The sequence below is a fragment of the Triturus cristatus genome, chromosome 8, assembly GCF_964204655.1.
Source record: "Triturus cristatus chromosome 8, aTriCri1.1, whole genome shotgun sequence".
Classification (NCBI taxonomy): domain Eukaryota; kingdom Metazoa; phylum Chordata; class Amphibia; order Caudata; family Salamandridae; genus Triturus; species Triturus cristatus.
Window position 1 is genome coordinate 1,274,004,235 of NC_140591.1, and position 22,470 is coordinate 1,274,026,704.

At 43.1% G+C, this 22,470-nt stretch overlaps 1 protein-coding gene across 4 annotated transcripts in view; it reads left to right on the top strand.

The window, feature by feature from the left end:
- Positions 1-22,470, top strand: part of DCAF6 (DDB1 and CUL4 associated factor 6) — a 525,140-nt gene that overhangs the window by 322,549 nt on the left and 180,121 nt on the right. For all 4 annotated transcript variants that reach the window (XM_085622996.1, XM_085622997.1, XM_085622998.1 and 1 more), the window contains one exon: positions 17,243-17,360. In XM_085622996.1, coding sequence (XP_085479122.1) covers positions 17,243-17,360 — 118 coding nt within the window. The remainder of the gene's footprint in view (positions 1-17,242; positions 17,361-22,470) is intronic.

The following is a 22,470-nucleotide window of genomic DNA, read 5'->3' on the forward strand; positions in this document are numbered from 1 at the left end:
GAAAAAAGTGCTGTGTGCAACCTGAAATGTATTAAAATACCCCCATCTTTCTACTCATCGTAGATTAATAAAAACAAGTGTTGATTAATAAAGTGCAATAAGTGTAGCTTGTTAAAAAACCAGAATATTGACTGGTTACAGTGGTTTGGCAGCCTTCAATAAAGTCATAAGTGTTTTTCCCATATATTGCCATTCTATTTTTAAGTGCATATCCGTTATATTAGAAAGCAATTAGTTTAAAAATAGATATGGAAATATATATATATATATATATATATATATATATATATATATATATATATATATATATATATCACAAGCAAAAATGCTTCGTATCTGAGGAACCCAAGACCCTGCAGGGCGGCATCGCAAAACCGGGAACGAAGCATCCCGTGTTTGAAATCCAAAGAAAAGCACCATACACCTTGACACTGGATTTCAGGAGCGTAATTAAGCAAATAGAAAGGTAAGCAGCAACTCCATTTCTTACACGTTTCGGCAGTAAGTCGCCTTGATCACAGGGGAGCAGCCATTTCAAATTACAAATCACGTGCGTTTATATGCCCAATGAAGAGTGCCGTGATTTTGTCTAATGCACATTGGAAAACATGGCAATGATTTCATAGCACTGCAGTTTACACTCCTACTTTATCCCAACACTGCAGTCATGTGCTTGATAAAATTTCCTCAATGTGCTCGTTATTCTTCTGCCACTTGGGAACTGCTGCCAGAATGGTAAATGTCTTTAAAAGCGTCCTCGTCCAGGGATAGCTGGCTGGATGTAAATATGCTACCACGCTTCCCTTGCCAGCCTCCACACAACATTTACCTCGGGAACATCCTTAGAGTCTCTTGGTGGAAGTCGGCGGGTCAGGCCCTGGGAAAAATCACATGCAAAACGTCTTCGTATGTAACAGGGCCGGACTGGGAACTGAAACCAGCCCTGGCAAATTTTCCCAGACCAGCCCCCATCCGGCGCGAAGGGAACAAGTGCAACGTGCGGGGGGGGGTGTTATTGCCGTGTGTTATTTGAGATTTCAGTGAGGAGGCCAGGTGTTTCTAAATTCCTTTTTGTGAGGGTGCTTTCGCAAGATTTCCCTCTTCCCCCCCCCCCCCCCCCCCCCACCCCCCCACCACAACTACAATACCACAAATACAACAGTGAGCTCCTGCGATCATATTTCCTTATCTTGGAGCTAGTGAGCCCATAGCAGAAGCTGCTGCACCAAAAAACCCATCGTCCTCACAACACTTGACTGCAGTACTTCCGAAGTGGCTGCCGGCTGCAGGCCGCCTCTATATCTTTTGTTTTAATCCCGGCCCGGCCGCGGCCCGGCCCACAGACTAGTGCCAATGCCATGATGAAAATTAAATTTGCAAAAATGCACTCACCTGCGGGCGGCGGGCCGGCGGCAGTCTGCAGACAGTTGGCAGCAGCAGCAAGGAGCAGAGAGGGACAATGGGACACGCAGGCAGGGGCAGGGGCTACTACAAATAAATTAAATTATGGGGTGCGTGCAGCGTGCCTCTCAGTCTCTGGCTGGCTTAGTTGTTCTGGAATGCTCTGGCCTCACGGGTCACGCGCACTTTTTATTGCGCAAACACCAATACGCATGTCATGTCACCACCAATGCCGCGCGCCCCTCCCACACCCTACGGTGGGCGAACTGAGACAGCGTAGACGCAGCGGCGGAGACATCTGCGCCGCACGCAACCCACCCCCTATTTTAAATAATGATCTCGATTGCATTTGCACAGCACTAGTACAGAAAAAGAAATCAGGAGATTTATTGATGGTGTGATTTTTTTTGTTGCCCCCGCACGGATCAGCGAGGAGAGACGTAGACTACTACCAGCAGGTCGGACAAAAAAACGGCCCAACAACAACAAAACCGGCCCCCTGCTAAAAAACCGGCCCCCACCCCTGGCAGCCTACCGGGGGATTGCCCGGTGCCCGGCATTGCCAGTCCGGGCCTGGTATGTAAGAAGCCCAAGACCCTGCAGGGTGGCATCGGCTAGACCAGGAACGAAGCTTCCCGTGTTTAAAATCCAAAGAAAAGCGCCGTACACTTTGACACTGGATTACAGGTGCTTTATTAAACAAATGGAAAGGTAAGCAGCAACTCCATTCCTTACGCGTTCCGGCAGTATGTCTCCTTGATCACAGGTGAGCAGTCATTTCACTCGACGAGGGCGCTTTGGGTCTGTAAGTGGCTGCGTGAGTCTATGAGTGGGTCTGTACATAGGTGCGTCACTGTCCGAGTGAGTCTGTAAGTGGGTGCATGAGTACCTAAATGGGTATGTGCGTGGGTGCATGAGTATCTGAGTGGGTGCATGAGTATCTGAGTGGGTATGTAACTGGATGTATAAGTGTGTGAGTGGGTATGTGAATGGGTGTATAAGTGGGTGAATGAGTTTGTGAGTGTGTACATTAGTCTGGGACCGTGACCAGTGAGTGTGTGCATATAGATATAGATACTATGCTTTCAATATTTCCACCAATATTCGCGATGTTCCCGCGACGGTACACAGGAGGCCATGCTGACGGTTTCGTTGTCATTGCAAATATCATGCGCAATTAAAAAAACAATTTTGGACACATAACCTGTGTCACTAACACCCCCATTTCTCAAACATGGGGTCAGAGTGCCTTCACCATGACCCCTTATGTTAGCTTTCAGAGAAGTTATTAGTCCCTTGAACTGTTCCCGATCGATGAATTGGCGGCAGTAACTTTCTGTTCAGGTTAAGCCCTGCCAAATACAGCATTCCCGCTGGCACGTGCATTCTCGATATATACCGCAAAATATCAGCAACCATCGCAAAATCACCGCAAAATATCCATGACTAGAAATATCACTATATTGTTCAATTTTAATTTCTCAAAAATTACTGAACGGATTTGCACCAAATAACAAAAAGCACACACTGCGTAACAACATCTACCTTTCTGCAAAATGTGGTGTAATTCCGTCTAGCGATTTGGGCTGTAGGTTAGACATCGCGTTCCTATGGGAATTAACATTACATACTTTTTTTGTGCCCCTATTTTTTGGTCCCCACTGAACAGATTACCCCCAAATTTTCCATGACACATAGAACCTACTTTGAAACTTTTTTGGGGGAAAATTTCATGGAGATTGGTCAAACGAAGCCAAAATGATAGTCAAAAAATGCATTTCCTATGGAAACTAGGTCCTAACTATAATTACCTATAGGCGACCGACAGTAGGTAATATATATATATTTCTGTGTATATATATATATATATATATATATGTGTATGTACATATATGTATGTGTGCTTTGTGTATGTGTGCGTGTGTGTATATATATATATATATATATATATATATATATATATATATATATATATATATTTTCACCAAAGGTGTCCAGATCTTCGGAAATGCACTCAACAGCTTGGCTTCCATTCGGATCTTTAATTTCAGCTTTCCCCAGCATGCCAGCATATTTAGTGCCTGACGCGTTTCGAGGTTATATATATATATATATATATATATATATATATATATATATATATATATATATATAATCTAGTTTCCATAGACGCAGTTTGACAAACCTTCACAAAACTTTCAAAAGTAGTGTACTGGTCCCTTCAGCTGCTGTCTGGAAAGTTTTAGGGTGATCTGTGAAACGGGTGCTCAAAAATGCGTTTCCCCATGCAATTTCCCATAGGGATTTTGAACACAACTACAGACCGAACAGCGGAACGGAATTGCACCATATTAGGCAGCAAGCTAGCTCTTGGTCTAGAAAGAGCCCTTTCTGTAATTTGGTGTAAATCTGTACTGTATTTTTGGAGATATTAAAGAAAAAGAATGTGTATATCTATATGCAGACTTGTCCGAGTCCCAAGAAAAAGGGCAAAATTAAAATGAAGGGGGCAGGGTAGGAATACCTGACCCCCACAGTAACCCTGTCGAAGGCCCAAAAGTTTTTGTTTTTTTTACAGCGAATAGGATGAGCCCCTGTGAATACATGGAAAATAAAAAAGCACAGGCTCCTGCACTTGTTTGGCACATGCCCTCTGTGTGGGCCTGGTCCCAGGGGGTGTATTTACTTATATTATTTGGGGAGAGGTATTTGTGCGACTTCCCCTTCCCAAGCCGATATCCACTGAGGACCACCACCTTCCCGGGGCCCGGCCATTATTGAAAAGTGAGAGGGGGCTGCTTGGCCCCCCTCCCTGGCCCATTTTTGGCCCTAGGGACTGCCACCCCCTGGGGCCTGGGCGAGTTCCAAAACGGTAAGGGGGCCCATGTGGCCCCCCTCCTGGGTAGATTTCAGCCCCAGGGGCTACCACTTCCCAATAAATAAAAAGGAGTGAGGTCCGCCCCCCCCACCCCCCCTTCGGGCTGGTTTCCGCCCCAGGGACCACACCCCAGGGCAACGGCCATGCGCAAGGAGGAGGAGGAGGACGGGTCCTAGAGAGCATTCTAATATGCTCCTTGTGGCAATGCATGTTCATGAAGAAGCCTGGGAGCCGGATGGGGCCGTGGGGGCATTGGGGCTCCCCCCACGGCCTCCAACAAAAGTAAGTGGGGTGGGTGACCTGGGTGGGCTCCAGGGCACTCACCATCTGAGAGAGGTCTCAAAGGGGAGGCCAGTCCATTCAACAACCTTATTATGCACACCCGTCATCTGAGAGGGAGGTCTCAAAGGAGAGGTCAGTCCATACACACACCCACTGTGAAAATGTGTCATCTGAGAGAGGTGTGTCAAAGGAGGGACTAGTCAATCCACTCATCCTACTACACACACCCGTCATCTGAGTGAGAGGTCTTCAAAGAGAGGCCAATCCATCTACACACCCTACTACACAAATGTGTCATCTGAGGGAGAGGTGTCAAAGGATATGCCAGTCACTCCCCATACATCCTACTATGCACACCCATCACCTGATAGAGAGAGGTGTGAAACGAGGCCAATCCCTCCCCACTCACTACTACGCACACATGTCATTTGAGAGAGGTCTCAAATGAAAGGCTTGCCACTCCCCATTCACCCTATTATGCCTATCCATCATCTGAAATACAGGTCTCAAAGGAGAAGCCATTCCATACACACACCCTTCTGGGCACACCATTTATCTGAGAGAAAGTTCTGAAAGGAGAGGAGAGTCACTCCTCACTAACTATTATGCACACCCGTCATCAGAGTGAGAAGTCTTAAACGAAAGACCAGTTTATCCGACCTCACTACTATGCACACCCATCATTTGATAGAGGAGTCTAAAAGGAGAGGCCACTCCCTTGCCACGCACTACTACGCACACCAGTCATCTTAGAGAAAGGTCTCAAAGGAGAGGCCAATTGCTCCCCATGCACCCTACTACACAGCCGTCATCTGAGAAATAGGTCTTGAAAGAGAGGCCAATCCATCCACACACCCTACTAAGAACACTTATCATATGAGAAAAAGAGTTGTCCAAGGAGGGGAATGGCACTCCCCATACACCCTACAGTACACCCCCCCATCATCTGAGAGAGAGGTGTGAAAAGATAGGCCAATCCATCCCTACTCACTACTATGCACACCAGTCATTTGAGAGCGGTCTCGAATGAGGCGTGTCACTCCCCATTACCCCTACTACGAATATCTATCATCTGAAGGAGAGGTCTCGAAGGAGAGGCCAGTCCATACACCCACACCCTGCTACACACACCCGTCATCTGAGAGAAAGGAGAGAGTCACTCCCCACTCACTATTGCGTACACCTGCCGTCTGAGGGAGAGGTCCATCCCCACTCACTACTATGCACACCCATCATTTGAGATAGATGTCTAAAAGAAGAGGCCATTCCCTTCCCACACACCAACGGACATCAGTTTTTTGATAGAGGGATCTTAAAAGAAGAGTTAATCCACCCATACACCCGACTACTCACACTCGACATTTGAGAGAGGGGTCTGAAATGAGAGGACAGATCCTCCCTACACCTTACTAAGCACACTGTTCACCTGAGAGAGAGGTCTCAAAGGAGAGCAGGCCATCCACATACCCTACTGTGCACATCCGTTGCCCAAGAGAGCGCTGAGCAGAGAGTTAACTCTCTCCCACACTCTACTACGCACACCCATCATACAATAGAGGGGTCTCAGTGGAGAAGGCAGTCCCTCCTTACACCCTAGTTTGCACACCCATTATGCAAGAGAGGGTTGTCATTGGAGAGGCTAGTCCCTTCCATATACTACTATTTCCCTACAATCCTGTTGCGATTTCTCGAAAGTCTCGTGAGAGTTGAATGCAAGCTTCAAGGAATGAAGCTTGTTGCATGAGGCTTGTTCGATTCCACAAGCCTCTCGCAAGACCCGCACGGAAAATTACTGGGCCTGTCACGAGGTGTTTTACGATCCAGCGAGAATCTCACGAAATCATATGGGGAGAAGTAGAAAAAAGGGCCAAGGTGAACCAATAGTTAACATTCGTATTAAATGGTTGAAGAAATGCTGTAATGTTATTGGCTGCAGATGCAGAAATTGCTCAGATTATCCTTGGTGCTTATGAGGAGAAGGAAGTCTCTTTGAATTGTCCACAGCAGCTGTGACTTAATTTGGAACTGAAAGAGAGTGTTGTCTTTAGCTGCATTTAAGAAACATCTCCAAGTTCAGGTATTTAATATATTTTATGAAGTTTGTTGAGAAGTGTCAGTAAGTTCATTACTGTTGGTAAACGTATTCTACGCAAGGTTTACTGAGTGAAAAGCCGTTTGTAAGGGTGTAGATTTATCAATATAGCTTTTGAGAACTAGATATTAGAATGTAGAGAGATGTCAGCAAGTATTGCACGTTGTGTTAACAAATGAACTGTTCAGTCTATATGTAGTTGTAAGTAAAAGATGTTGTGTTTGTCTAATTATAAAACAAAGAATCTGGAATCTGTTAATACAAGGCCTAATGTTGTTATGAACCATAGTGTATACATACTATACCCCCGCTTGATGCTTGAGTGGAGATTTGATATTTCTAGGGTAAAACTAGGTGCTCACTGTTAAGAAAGTTGTGTGAAGAGGAATGTGTTCTTTTATAAACGGTTACCAAACCAGGTTCGATGGCATATTATGGTTTAATTGTGTGAAAAAAATATGAAATACACTGGTGGAGGGTGTGGAATTTTTTATGAGAAAGGAATAACAAATTGGTGGTATACTGGATATAAATATGTGATTATGGGTCAAAGCTGTAGAAAAATTTAGAGAATATAGAAAATCACTGTTATTCTATATTGCCCAGCATGTAAGTTTTAATTTTCTGGTTATTTTGTCGTTTTGTATGAGGAAAATGGAAAACACAGATTGTGAAAAAGAAAACTACCATGTCAAAAAATACATGGAAGAGAAAAAGAAAGCTTGTTCACTTTTGAAGGAACAGAAAAGAATAACTGTTCAAAATAAGAAAAAAAATATTAGTTGTAGAAGTGATTATGTTCTTTTTGCCTAGGGGGTCATTTGTGGTCTTCTTGTCTCGGAACGAAAACAATTATCTACTTACACAAAAAGTAAAAACAAGCCTTATTGAGTGAAGCAGGATTATTGTCTTTTTCAGCAGTAAGTACCTGAGTAGGCACAGTGTATCCAAGTTGAAAGGATTTAAAAAGCACGTGAAGAGCTCTCCAGTTCAGTAGCACGATCTAATTCTGCCCAAGCTAACCTTTGTGTGACCTTCTTTTAAAAAACTTTGCTGAGATTTTTTTTTTTTTTTTAAAGAAAAAAAATGCTAAATGAAAGATTTTTTGGCAGGCTGAGATGGTGGAGGTGCACTACACCAGTCTGCTCATCATAAGCAGATCAAGACATTATAAATTAGTGAAGTTGATTGTTTCCTTTGTTTCATAGTTGTTCAAATAGTTTATTAATACAGTTGTTGTAGTTTTGTAATGCTGTTGGTTTTTTGTTGTAATAAAAAAAGTTTAAAATTAGTAGTGATTTCTTTGCTTAATAGTTGTTAGAGATTTCAATATTATTATTGTATTGCGATGTTAACTAAAACTGTCCGCTCCATTTTCAGAAATTGCAGAAGTGTTCCTGCAAATATATACATCTATTAGATAATGTGCACATGTTCTATACTACAAAGACCTGGTAATGGAGAAGCCAAATATTTGAATACCCTAATAAGGTGCCTTGTCATGCAAGAGTGAGGTCTCAGTAGAGAGATAAGTTCTTGTCCACACTGTAGACTAGAGGCATCTGTGATACAAAAGAGCGGTTTTGGCACAGACACCACTGCATCCTCATACTCTATTATGAACTGCTGTAAGCTACTAGAGATGTAGTGGAGAGGGGAGTTCTTTTCCACATGTTACTATATATGCTTGTCACTCTGAAGAACAGTTTTGCCCTACTACATATACCTCTCACCATCGGGAGATGTCTGAGGGAGAGGTGAGTATGTCTCCACATTCAAATATGCACCCCAGTTGAACATGACACAGTTCTCAGCAGAGAGGATACTTTATTTCTATACGCTACCATGGACTTTTAGCACCATGAAGAGTGGTATGAGTAGAGACAGCAGTCTTTATCCACAGCCTACTACATGTGTGGTACTCTGGGGGTGCGAGGGGGTCAGAGGTGACCGGGCAGTCTCTCTCCATACCCTACTCTCTATGCTTGTCATCCAAGACAGACGCCTCAGCATAGAGATCATTTCCTCCTCACACCCTAGTTGTAAATCTCTCATTTAAGAGAGATGTCTCAGCGGAGAGGCTAGTCTCTCCCCACATCCTACTACACACACACATCATCCTAGAGAGAGGTTTAAGGATAGGGACCAATTCCTCCACAAACCTTACTATGCTTATCTGTCATCTAACAGAGTGCTCTAATTGGAGAGCCAAGTCCCTCCACACACCCTATGTACACCTGCTATCCAACCGAGGGATCTCGACGGAGATTGCAGTCCCTTTACAACCCTAACCATGCACCTATCAGCCCAGAGAAAGGTCTCAGTGGAGAGGCTAGTCTCTCTCCCCACCCTATTATGTTCACCCATTATTACAGAGAGAGATCTTAGTGGAGAGCCCAGTCCCTTCACACACCCTAGTATGCATACTTGTGATCTGACACAGAGCTATGAGAGCAGTGGCTAGTACCTCTCCTCATCCTTCTATGTATACTTGTCATCCAACAGAGAGGTCCCGGCGGAGAGGCCAGCCCCTCCCCGAACCCTCCTAAGCACAACTGTCATTTGAAAGAGATCTCAAAGGAGAGGCCAGTCGCTCCCCATACACCATACTAAACACACCCTTCATCTGACAGAGAAGTCTCAAAGGAGATGCCAGTCCGTCCACACACCCTACTACGCACACCCATCCTTTGAGAGAGGTCTGAAAGGAGAGGCCAGTCACTCCCCATACACTCTATTATGCACACTTTTCATCTGACGGAGAGGTCTGAAAAGAGAGGCCACTCCATCCCCACTCACTACTACGCACACCCATCATCTGAGAGAGAGAGAGGTCTGAAAGGAGAGGCCAGTCTATCCCCACTCACTGCTATGCACACCCGTCATTTGAGAGAGAGATGTCTGAAAAGAGAGGCTAGTCCCTCCTCAAACCCTACTATTCACACCCGTTATCTGAGAGAGAGGTCTTGAAGTAGAGTCCAGTCAATCCATACACCCTACTATGCACATTCATCACCTGAAAGGAGAGGCCAGTCACTCCCAATGCATTCTGCTATGCACACATGTCATCTGAGACAGAGGTCTGAAAGGAGAGGCTACTCCCCCTCACTCACTACTACGTGCACCCTTTATTTGAGAGAGAGGGTTCAATGGAGAGGCCAGTCCATCCGCAAACCCTACTAAGCACAGTTGTCATCTGAGAGAGGGGTGTCATTTGAGAGGCCAGTTTCTCCCCACACCCTACTACGCACACTGTTCACCTGAGATAGAGGTCCATTCACATACACTACTATGCACATCCCTTGCTCAATAGTGCTCTGAGCAAAGAGTTCAGTCTTTCCCCACACCCTAATACGCACACCCATCATACAATAGTGGGGTGTCAGTGGAGATGGCAGTCCCTCCTTACACCCTAGTATGCACACTCATCATCCCAGAGAAAGGGATCAGCAGAGAGGTCAGTCCCTTTACACACCCTACTGTCCACATCTGTCAGCCCAGAGAGAGGTCTCACTGGAGAGGATAGTCTCTCCTCACCATATTACACACATCTATCAGCCCAGAGAGAGGTCTCAGCAGAGGGGCTTATGTGTTTGCATGCTGTACTACCTTTGCCGAAGAATACAGGACTGTTATCCATGAGATATATGCTAAGTGTTTGAGTTTGCATGCGGTGTGTGGGTGTTCCCGTGAGAGTCTTGCGATTGTCAATATTCCCCAAAAATGGAGCCCATGCCTGGGCACAAAGAAATGCAGAAACTGTTTTATTGACAGGCTTCCAGGATTACTCAGTCTTGGGACAAAGCTCTCTTTACCATTGCCATTTTTGCGTTTGACAATTGTGAAAAGTTCTCCTTCAATTGCATTTCAAGTGCAACCCTTGTGATTGTGCATAGGTCACTGCCACCACGGTGCACTATCATCAGGTTCGGGTGCTCACAATCCAAAATGCTCTCAACCATTGGTAACAATTAATGTCACTTCATACCTTTATGACCAATCCAAGTTACGTCCAAGTTTGGAAATCCAAGATTTTTGTCAATACCAGAATTAATGGCTTATTTTCTAGCCCAATGTATGAAGCTGTGTCCCAAAATCCATAGGTGAGCCATGATGCAGTATGGAGATCTCAGTTCCAAGAAGAGTGCTCAGCAGAATAGGTAAGCTCCAGGAGCAAGATGAAGTTATAGGAGGAGAGAAAAATTGGAGTGTCAGAATTATAAATGTAATTGGTTGATTTTTAGCAGTTATAGAGGTAGGGTAGGTCATGACCAATCGCTGTTTGTATGGTGCACAGTTACTCCATAAACAGTATGAGCTTTTCTATTGTCAAGCTTCTCGCAAACTCTTGCAAGAGGCTTATAAGAGCCACCGACTATGATGGGCTTTTCCTGGCTCTCGCGAGACTCCCTCAAGAATTTCTTTGGAAAGAAAAAAGGGAAGCATAAACAAACAACATAGATGATAAAACTATAGAGTAGCTCTGAAAAGAGCAGTTTTTGTTAAATTTGTTTACCAACTTCACATTTTTTGTGTGTGTTTTCTAACTTTTTAAAACTTTTTTTGTGTTATAAAATTTTAGAATAGGGTAGAACTTAAACATGCAACTTGCGGTGGTGGACAACAACATCTCCTTAAAAACGAAAAAGAGAACATTCTGGAAAAAATAACTGTTCATAAAAAAAATAACTACTGCCTATATCGGCATTTGTGATTTTGGACAAGCTTGTCCTGTGCAGACCTGCTTGTCTCAGATGGACAAAACTATCTGCTTTCATAAACAGCAATAAAAGTGTTCTATTAAGATAAGCAGGTTTGTTATCTTCTTCAGCACTCAGTACCTGGGCAGGAACAGTATCGCCATGTTCAAATGAGGTGAAAGCCCCTGAACAGTAGTCTAGCTCCACAGCACAACCTAACTTTTGGATACATAGACATGAGCTGGCTCCTTATGCCTGTGGTACTCATATTGTTTCTACTTCTCTGGCTGAACTCCCTCTTGCAAAGTTTGCAGGTGATACACTTTACAAATAATTTACTACCTGGCCTCCTGTCATAAAATTGCCATACCAAAGACTCTTTGGCAGGTTGAGGTGGCTCAGGTGCTTCAGCAGCACCAGGCTGCTCATTAGAATCTGATGAAGACATTTTCTGTGCCAAAACAAAAAAGCAGACTGAGCAGGACAACAAGGTCTACCCACAGCAAAATGTATATTTCTGCTTTAGCTCCCTATACCATATAAATTCCAAATGAAGTAATCTGAGCTTAACTACAATACCATGTATATCTCCCACGCACCCAACATAGCTAAAAAGAGCTTTACAAAAGACTTGGAAAAAATCATATCTCCTGTATCTCGATCCAACCAATCCGTGCATCCTTAAGAGTTTCTTTTCGAACATCAATACTATTCGTGCTCATATAAATTATTTTCTGGCCACTCTTTTAGGTCATATAACCGATTTGAAACAAACCGACCTGCTTCACTGAAATATCACTTGCAGAAACACTACATGCTGTATTTGATGCCAAACATCATGTTCATCTTCTGACCTTTGTCCACCAGATATCATGAAACTGCTGAGTCCCTGGATAATCCATAAGAGTCTTTCCTTTTTTCAGTCTATCACTCAATCAAGTTGCTGTGGAAAATCCATAAGCCAAAAAGCCTTCTCTAGTTCCCGATGACCCCAATAATTATTGGTCCGCCTCTCTGCTGCCCGGTAGAAAAGTTCTAGAAAAGTTAGTCTTCACCCAGCTGCAGACTTGCATCAAACCCATTTACGTTCTACACCCATTGAAGTCTGCTTTTAGACCCAGCACTGAGCACAAAACTTGGTGAGTCGTGTAGACTGGTCAACTAGGGAGACGTGGGCGCTCTTTTCCTGTTAGACCTGCTGGCTGCAACTAGCTCCATGGACCATGATCTGCGGCTAGATCGCCTGAAAGACATTAGTGTTGATGACCTTGTACTAAGGATCTTTTCTGTCCCATCTTATGCAAACTACCTTCTTCTCCTATTTAAATCATCTTCCTTTAAGTTTTCCTGTGGGCTCGCTCAGAAATCCACCTTGTCACCTCTACATTTTAATGTGTATATGTTACCAATGGCCTTGCTGCTGAAATCTTTGGCTGCACAATTTTAAATGTAAGCCAACGACACACAGCTTTTGTATAAAATGCTTAGACTTACGCTGGCTTGTATAACCCTGCAGATAATACCTCAGCCAACTCTTTTATTATTGTCTGCCTTTGGATGGCTTCCGATTTCTTAAAACTCAGCTGGATATTTCCTTTAATAAATGTAAATACTTTCAGTTGGTCAGAGACAATGGGCCCTCATTATTCCCCAGCGCTAATTGTGAGAAATTTAGAAAGCTACATATATTCCAACCATTCCCTGGAATTTCAAACTTTGAAACTGGTTACTTTCTGTTGCTGCCGAGTCAATTGCTGAGAAACTCCTCCTACGTATTGTTTCCGAGTATCATCTTAAGTTGGCCATGGCGTTCAATAAATGCTACATGTAATATAACATAATATAATATGACCAGCTGCCCCATTATTGTATATAAGCTGACACCATCGGCAATGTTCACCTTTTACCAGAAGAAGGTCTGCATATCTCTGTAGATGAAGAATTTGACCAGAGACAGAATCTTTGGTTGTCTCTTGGGACGGGGTAAGCAACTTACTTTAGGACTCAGGAATGGACGTTTAGCTGCTGCACGGTAAATTACAAGGAGGTACGCCGCCTTGTGTGTTCAGAACCTGCCTGTTTCAAGTCAGTATGAAATCCATCACACTTTGTATGCCGCTCCAGTGAATTTTGGTGAGGTAGCAACTACAGAGATCAGAACCCAGAGGAGCTGCCCCTCCCAAATTCAGATCATAGTAAGCAGTCTTGCTGAAGAATAGCCTGAGGTTCTGTGCCTTTATGGCAGCTGCTGCTGTATCTATGTTGCCTCAAGTAGTGGTAAATAACAGAAAAAGGGTCTGCATCTATTTGAGCCTGCTGTTGTTTCTGTGTTTCTCTAACAACCCCGGAGAAGAAGCTTGAAGGCCCATAAGCTCCTAAATACTAACATATTGCTATTTTCCCAAGTAGCAGTGTTGCTATCGCTGAAGAAGAAGCCAGAGAGCCTGTCTGCCTCCTAATTTGGCCTCTCTCCCCCTTTTATCCTGAACCCCTAGGAGTCAGCACAGACCAATACAGAGACTGGAGTTGCACTGTAACCCAACCCAACATCACCTGTAAGGAGCATTGTAGCTCTTCAGAGTCACAAAGATAGCTATTGAATTGTAATTGTTAATTCCGGATGCTCTGCTTAGCTATGGCATATCCAGTAAAGACGAGCAGTAGTCCATTTCGTATAGATGTGCGTGCCTGTAAAAGTCTTAGATTAAGTTATATGATGATTGCAATAGTTATTTTAGTTGTCTGAAGCCAAGTGTATTTCCTTAACGCAAATAAAGTCAGTATCTTTCTCAAAAAGGAACACCCTGCTTGAACAAAATATTATCTATGAGAAATAACCCGTGCAGTCATTGATCGACAGTAGTCTATTTCTCTGATAAAATGAGAAAAATGCGCTATAGCAAATGCTACCTAAACACACTAACCACACTAAGTAATGTATGTGACAGATATGGGGTGGTTGTAATGCAGTAGATTTCTATTGACTATGGTGGAGTCTCTCATGTGATGGAGGCAGAAGAGGGTGTCTTGTAATTGCTAGATCCAATTATTTGCATTATGAAAAATCTGCTGTTCACAGCCACACGTTTATTAAGACTTTGTAAGGTATCCTTGCCTCTCCTTTTAGTACTTTAAGGGACCACAAGTCTTAGAAGGACCATACACTATTCTCAAATGTCATAAGTAAAAATAACGTAATAGTCTGACAAAGGGAATCCAGAAAATAAAAACTACAGCTAAGGTTTAAAATAGGGAAAAATACACTGAAACGAAAAATGTTAACTGCTCAATAGGAATTTTATAGATATGGTTCTAGACCTCATATTTATTTTAGCGGCCAATTAACTTCTAAAGATAATGTTTTGTATGCAGTGTTTGATATCAGATAGATATGACGGGATGGGAACTGATTTGCTACAGAAATTGGGCGTGCTTCATTGAACTTCTGTAGATTTCCAAAAGTTATCTGCCTGGTTATTGTGACTATCCTGGCCCTGAGTCGGGTTTAGGGTCCTCATAATAATACCTTTGCCTTTATATAATACTACCTCTCAGTTTGCTCCCAGTGATGTTGGAAGCAGGCCCTGTCTCCTAATGCGTTTCTGCTGCATAATATTCGTAAACACAATGAACCTATTTACAAACTGCATTTTGTAGTTCGTAAAGTAGAACTAATGTAGAACTGCTAAACAGTATTCACAAACCTACTTGCGGAGACCTCCCTGTCTCCTATCTTTTGTGTGTAGAGATCTTTGTACACGTAGGTGTATGTTTCAGTTGTACATATGGGAGGGACAAGAGGAAGTGGCTGGAAATGGGGAATACTTACTTCTTAATGGAAAGAGACTATGGTGGGACAAGCTAATACAATCACCCGCAGAAGAGTGAGACCATTGCTATTCATAAATTAAACTTCTAAATTTACTATTGCGCTAGTGGTGTCAAAACAGGTGTAAATGTACTCAGCCCAGCCTTGGAGTAACTCAAGCACCAAACATGGCTACTCGCCACTACTCACTATACAAAAGAGGGGACCAGGAGCGCATAAAGGTCCAGCATACGAGGTCCCAACCAGGCTATGTAAATCCAAAGTGTATGCAGTTACTGTCAAAGAAAATCTAACACAAAAATGGTCCGTGGTCAACTGAGAAACCAGATCGGGGGATCTGATTGCTCAGGAGCAACATTTTATTTGATAGGAACTGCATACTCTTTGGATTTACTACCAGTACTGCAACACAGTCAATGTTGGAAATCGCAGCAACATTGCAGCAGCTTTTAATGTACCCATTTGCTGTCAGATGGAAACTGAATCAGCTTCAGTAATGCGGTTTCCTTCTTGTCAAACTCTGCTGGGTAACTCGTCACCAGCCCCCCAGAATCATCTACATGCTGTGATCCAAGCTTTCGATAAGAATGTTGTTTCAGGAGTCCGTAAGGCACTGCTTAATGTATGCCGTTGTTTGTCAGTGCTTGGCGCACCAGTACCTATTTTTAAACACTAGCACCTGTGTATGGGAGTGCACCACACAGCCTATTTTTGAGCACCGCGCGAGTGTTTAGCAATGCAATATATTACAAATGATAAAAGTAGAACTTCCAAGCCACCCCTACAGGTTGGGGTGACTTCCAATAGTTCACAGTGACACACTTGTTTAGGTGCGATAGTAGTTAATGCTGGCACTGCCATTCGAAACCGGTCCTAGGATGCTTGTTTCCAGTCCAGGGAGGACCTGGCTTGGCAGTTCGGGCTGGACTGTTCCCATGAGGCACAGGGTCAAGACTGATTTGCATATGGCTGGGTTCAAACTGGAAAGGCATGGTGAGCAAAAAAACGATGGATTTAGGCCCAGATCTCTGTACTGGGGTGAATGCATGACATTGTTCTGCATTCTGTCCATCAATTGTTGTTTTTGCATTTGTCACCCCGAGTGGGAAGGGTATGCCCAGACGTGGGTCCCGTGCTCTCCATGCCACTGGAATCAAGCTATCCTGGCTGAAGAGGGGTGAAACCCCGAAACCGGTCCTAGGATGCTTGTTTCCAGTCCAGGGAGGACCTGGCTTGGCAGTTCGGGCTGGACTGTTCCCATGAGGCACAGGGTCAAGACTGATTTGCATATGGCTGGGTTCAAACTGGAAAGGCATGGTGAGCAAAAAAACGATGGATTTAGGCCCAGATCTCTGTACTGGGGTGAATGTATGACATTGTTCTGCATTCTGTCCATCAATTGTTGTTTTTGCATTCAGCTGTAGCGGCAGGAGCTGTGTGTGCTGCGGCTGCCGTGGAATACCTTGGGGCCTTACACTTATAGTATTACACATTTTTACAGCTGATAGTCCAACATTTCAACCTGTCCGAGGTCAGCCCTTTGTTAGGACCATTATAATGGCCGAGATTTAAAAAAAAAATGTGGGGCGGATTGCTCACAACTTGGACTGCTGCAGGATACTTACTGCCTGCTGTTCACGTGTTTTTCCCCATGCAGTACAAAGGAAGCAGAAGAGTATTCCAAAAGATACGCATTAACTGTGAAATTCCTTTCCACTTACCATAGACTAAAAAAAATAACAATTCTCCTAGCTTTACTAATTAGAGCTAAGTTTTAGCACACCTAATCTCACTTCTGAGTAATCTTTCTCAAATGTCACTCTAAGTTAGGATCACATTCACATCACACAGAAATAAAACAATTTGTAGTGTGCACCTAACAAGGAATATAGATATATACTATTTGTGGTGTTTGAAACAAGTCACACAATGCTTAAGAATAACAGTAGCATGGATGAATAGTTATAGTGTGAGGTTTGTTAGCTTATAAAATAAATGTTTCTAACATAATTAATTCATTATTAATTTATTTTGTAAAAGTGTCCTTTCTGTATTTGTAGAAACAACTAATGAAACTTTAAGTCAAGCTTCCGTGACCGGCGAGCCAGTCATCAGTTTGCATTACAGTACAGAGGGGACTACGACAAGCACAATTAAGCTGGACTTCACAGATGAGTGGTGAGGTACCTTTCTTGTTTGTATCTCTGCATTGCATTAAACAGTTTCTCATCTTTCATTTTTTCGTATATTCAATGCAAGACATACAAAGAACATAAAGAATAACTTGAAGCATTGTTCATATTAACATGCATTCCTACTGCAATTGTCTCTCAGGTTACCTTGATTCTAGTTTTCAGATTACTGTACTAATATCTAAAACCATTATTTCCTACTAATAAATGGTTAAACAGTATATGGGTCTTAAACAAGTTACAGCTAAAGTTTAACACAAATGGGAACAGACCCAGCCTGGCTCCAAGAAGGTCATCACTCCCTGGACCAAAAGTAATACAAGGAGCCCTGGTTGAGTAGAATCCAACAAGGCAACCAGCAAACCAAAAAAGGGAAATGAACACTGCCCTCTGATATTGTGACTTTCTAGGTTGCCATTCCAAGTGACTGTGTGGCCTGCATGAGGTTTCCCTGCTGCTGGGCTGGTTCTTCTTTCCTTTTTTCTGGCAATCATTGCAAGTCCTCCTGATATTTAATACAGAGTGTTGCTCTATATGATCAAGTTGATTGACTTTTTCCTCAAGGCTCAATTTACACCTATTGTCATGATCTGGACAGGCGGTAGTACTTGTTCAGATGATACCCATTGATTTAGGCTACTAGAGTTGAAACGTTGACCATATGGTATGAGACACTACGGATAGGAGGAGAGCGGAATCTTTAAAGATGTTTCCTTCGGGTCTTCAACAAATATATTTAGTCCAGTTCTATTTTAGACGTCTGAGTTTATTGAATGATTGTTTGCCACTTCTCACCCAGAGTGTAAGTCTGCTATATGGCCATGTACCAAAACAGTCCTTTTGGCCACAGTGGGTTAAGTAGGGGGATTGTGGCTGGGTGATCCATGGTACCCTTGTGTCCTACCTCTGAGGCTGGAGAAGCTTGTCATTGATGGATAGTGCTAGAACGGTCTAATACTTTTTTGGCTAACCATTTTAAGGCTCTATCATTCCCTCCGTACAGGTTGGACATGATGGAAATATCTTGAGGTCCACTGTATGCCTTAGTAAAACTGTTAGAGCACTATCTTAGAGCACTATCTTATGCTGATAAAACTAGATGAATACAAGAAGGTATGCAGTTCCTAACAGTGGAAAATGAGAAAGACCAGGTTGGCCAAGTGAAACTGAGCTCACTCTGTGACCAGAAGGAGGAAGGGGATTCCTCCTTTTGGAATTAGGACCCTCACACACCCAGCCAGCTAGGTGTCATGCTTCATCATAGGGTCTGCTCCTCGTTCGGTCGGCGCTGCAATACCTGACGGGCACACTATAAGGGGCTCTTTGGCAGAGATCTTTTATTCCATGCCGTTTGGTGCAGTGGGTGTGTGGGGCCTAGAGAGTGTAGATGTGGAGAATGTGAGTCAATAGACTAGGTGGAAGCTAAAACAGGAAGTAGAGGTCCAATCAAAACTATTTTAATGAGTGTGGCCCCTATCCTGATTAAAAACTAGGTGTAGCGCACCCCTGCTATAATGTTACAGGGTACCACGCTCTATAAAAAGGTCGACATGTTTCTTGCCTAAATGTCAAATAGACGGCAATTCATCAGGACCAAAACGGATTCTATCTACACTATATGCGGTAGTCTGGTGTAATCACAGTGGTAGACCACACACAGCACCCAAAGTGTGGTACCTGTAAGTCATGGAGGCCAACCTCTAGAAACAAAACAGAAAATCACAGTATGTTAATGCGGATGATGATATTAGTCCACTGTACAGTTCACCAGCCGCTGCACAATTTCTAACATGGTGGTGCAGCACTCAAAGTGTAAAGAAAACATGCATCACGTAATCGTGGTGTGACCATGTGTGAGGCGAAGAAGGTGAAATAAAACCTCTGGGTCTCAAAGTACCCGCGTCAAGCCTGTAGCGTGGCTATTGCCTTTTTTCAAAATGTGCCTTCATCCCAGAGTTGTATCAAAAACCAACATCTGTACCAGTCTGTATGTGGACTGCCTGCCTAATCTCTGAATATTGCAGCAGACCTGGATCAGTGAATGGGGAACAGAAAAGAGGCTCAGAAAGATTAACCATATTTTGAGGTCTTAGAAAAATGTAATGGCTGTCCACGGAGCAGAGATTGCATTTCACATGTACTGGAATGGCCTTCCTGTGTTCCTCTCCTGCATGAAGAAACCATGTGCTGGTGGGCTAGCCTTTCCCTTCCTGTACGCTACCATGTGTGAAAGCCTGCCCTGTGATTAAAAACAACCTAGGTTTTTGCAGGGATTTGAAAAACATTACATTTTAGACAAACTTATCCTGTTGTGTTCCTTGGATGCTCTTTAGTGTTGTGAGGACTTTTAGGGTACTGTGCACTATATATAAAAAAAAAAGTAAAATATCCGTCTTTTCCAAGCCTACTGACTCAAAATGTAAGTCCGGTCTTTGTTTGCAATAACTCCTATCTAAGTCTGTGATGGCAATGGCTACTTCACACATAGCTAAAGGGCAAGGCATTGCTCTCTGATGTGGGCAAGGAGGCTAAGTTGCTTGAGGTATAAAACTAGAAAATGTCCTAAGTCTGCAGGCCTTTCACTATGACAGACCACCAGCATCCTTGATAGCTACAGGCCGTGACTGTGGCATGATTTCGACTTATACTCTTCCTTGTTTCCAAACATGCTTAGGAAGTCTACAGGTTCATGCTCATCCTGGACAAGAAAGCTGTGGACCAAAAAGTGTTGATGTCTGGAACCTCATCAGTACCAGACCACCACCATCTTTTACAGCTTCAGGCTATAGCTATGACATGATTTTGATTGGCTCTCTGGCTTGCTTCCAAACTATGCCCATGTAGACTTCAGATTCGTGCTCATCCTATACAAGAAAGCTGTGGTACAAAAACAGCTGTCTTCTGGGACCTCAATAGTACTGTCATGAGTACCATGTACTCGGATTTGGCTTAAGTCCTCGGAAACCAGGGTGTGGAGACCGGGCATCCTTAAGTCTGTAACAACACCAAAGTTAGGATCTGCACATGCTGCACCGACCTAGAGTGACATGGACGCTCCCTGATGAAGTGTGGTTGTAGATCAGCACAATTACTCCTGAGATTCTGGCCGTCTATAATGTGCTGGCAAGGTGAAGATGGAGCGGAATGAGCACCGTTATATGGAGTCTAGGGTACCTTCTGATCATTAGCTTATTTTTGTGCTATGGTGTAGTCTCAGATAAACCTTGTATGCAGTACTTGACTCACTGATCAATATTAAGTGAATAGTGGCATTGGAATTATCCATCCGTTTCCTACCAGTGTGGCATTCTATCCTCTGTTGAATTTTCTATTTACCAGTAATCTATCTAGACTGTGGAACTGTACCCACATTTAGTATATACTGTGGCCTCCTGTCAGTGATTTACACCCCTAGCTGATAAATAAAACAGTGCATCTATTTTTCATTAGTAATATACACAGCTTCTCGGGCACAGGCTCAGCATCCATCACTGATAAATACATAACACTTCACTCAACAGTAATTGGAATCTGGCATTGTATCCCTCTCTATTTAATACTAGACAATGATCATTACTTGCTACTGTTAAAATAAGCAGACTAATATAAACTCCCACATATTGAACTGATAAGTATTGTAAACTGATAACTAGCTAGCAATACTAGTAATAACGCCTCACATACATTCTAGACACTGTGCTTTTAACTGATTTATACCAGCTCAAATACCCTGAGGTAATCAATACCAAATATTGCACTTTACGAATATCTGTAATACAACACACCAGTACTAGGAAACAACTGAATTTTGGGTGGTAGGGGGTGAGGGGATTGTTAACAGTCCTACAGTCCTCAAGGATATCCAACACACTACAAACATCGGTCACTCCTGACTACCAAGCCATTGATTCTGAAATGGTAATGAATTCTATCCACCTTACAGAAATAGAGTGGATTACCTTCATGGCCTTCTCTGACTGCCACTCATATACCTGTCTCTGTAAAAAATCCGGAATCTCCACCACCCACCATCCCCGAGTTGAGTCTCCATTGCTAGAAAGACTCAAATGACTGCACCACCATTGTCTCTGTGATGCCTAAATTTGACAGTTCTTCCATTAGCTCACTGGATGCCATAAAAGTGGACTCCAGAAACTAAACAAGACCCATCTATAATGGGAATCTTTGTAGATGCATCTAACTGCAGATTCTTCACATTTATTATATCCCAGACGCCAGACTGGAGCTGGAAAATTCTTCCAGCAGTAACTCCTGCATTCTGAAAAGCTGTTCGGTGCGACTTCACGTCGCTGTTGTACCACCCCGAAGGTGACTTAGGGCCACATATAGACATTACCCTTGCACGCTGAAGTGCATCTTAAACTTTATCTATTTGTGCCTTCAGTCCTAAATCATTGTAAATAATTTGTAGGTGACAGTTTGTTGAAGTGTAACTTGGGACCTTATTGCACCATGCAGATGCCCACTTCACAGAATGAGGAGGATGGAGAGCAGTGAGGAACCTGTGATTAGGTAGATTGTCCACCAGAAAGAGCATTACCAAAGGTAAGTAACTTGTTAATCTTATGGAAAATCTAATTGCAGATTCCTCACCTTTATGATAGTTATCATAACAGCATCTCCCAAACGTGGAGGGTTTCAGGAGTGATCTCAAACTAGAGTCTACACTCAAAGAGAGTCAGCACTATAAGAACTGTGATTAGTAAATCCTACTTTTACAGAAAATCAAACAAGTCATTCCTTATAGGCAAAGGAATCCATCCCTCAGTAACATGAACCAATAGCACTAAACAATTGACCCAGAATCCGCTCACTACAGTATATAAGGCATAAAGTGTGCCGTAACGATGGACATAGGTTTATGTTATTGAGGGATTGATTCCTTTGCCTGTCAGGAGTGACTTGTTTGATTTTCTGCAAATGCAGGATTTACTAATCACAGTACTAATAGTGTCGTTCTTAGAGTTGCTAGGACACTATAAGATGTCTGGGGTCCATAAAGACTTGATATATGTGTTCAGCACTATCGGTCCTGCATATAGAAATGCAACATCGCACAATAAGACATCGCACCA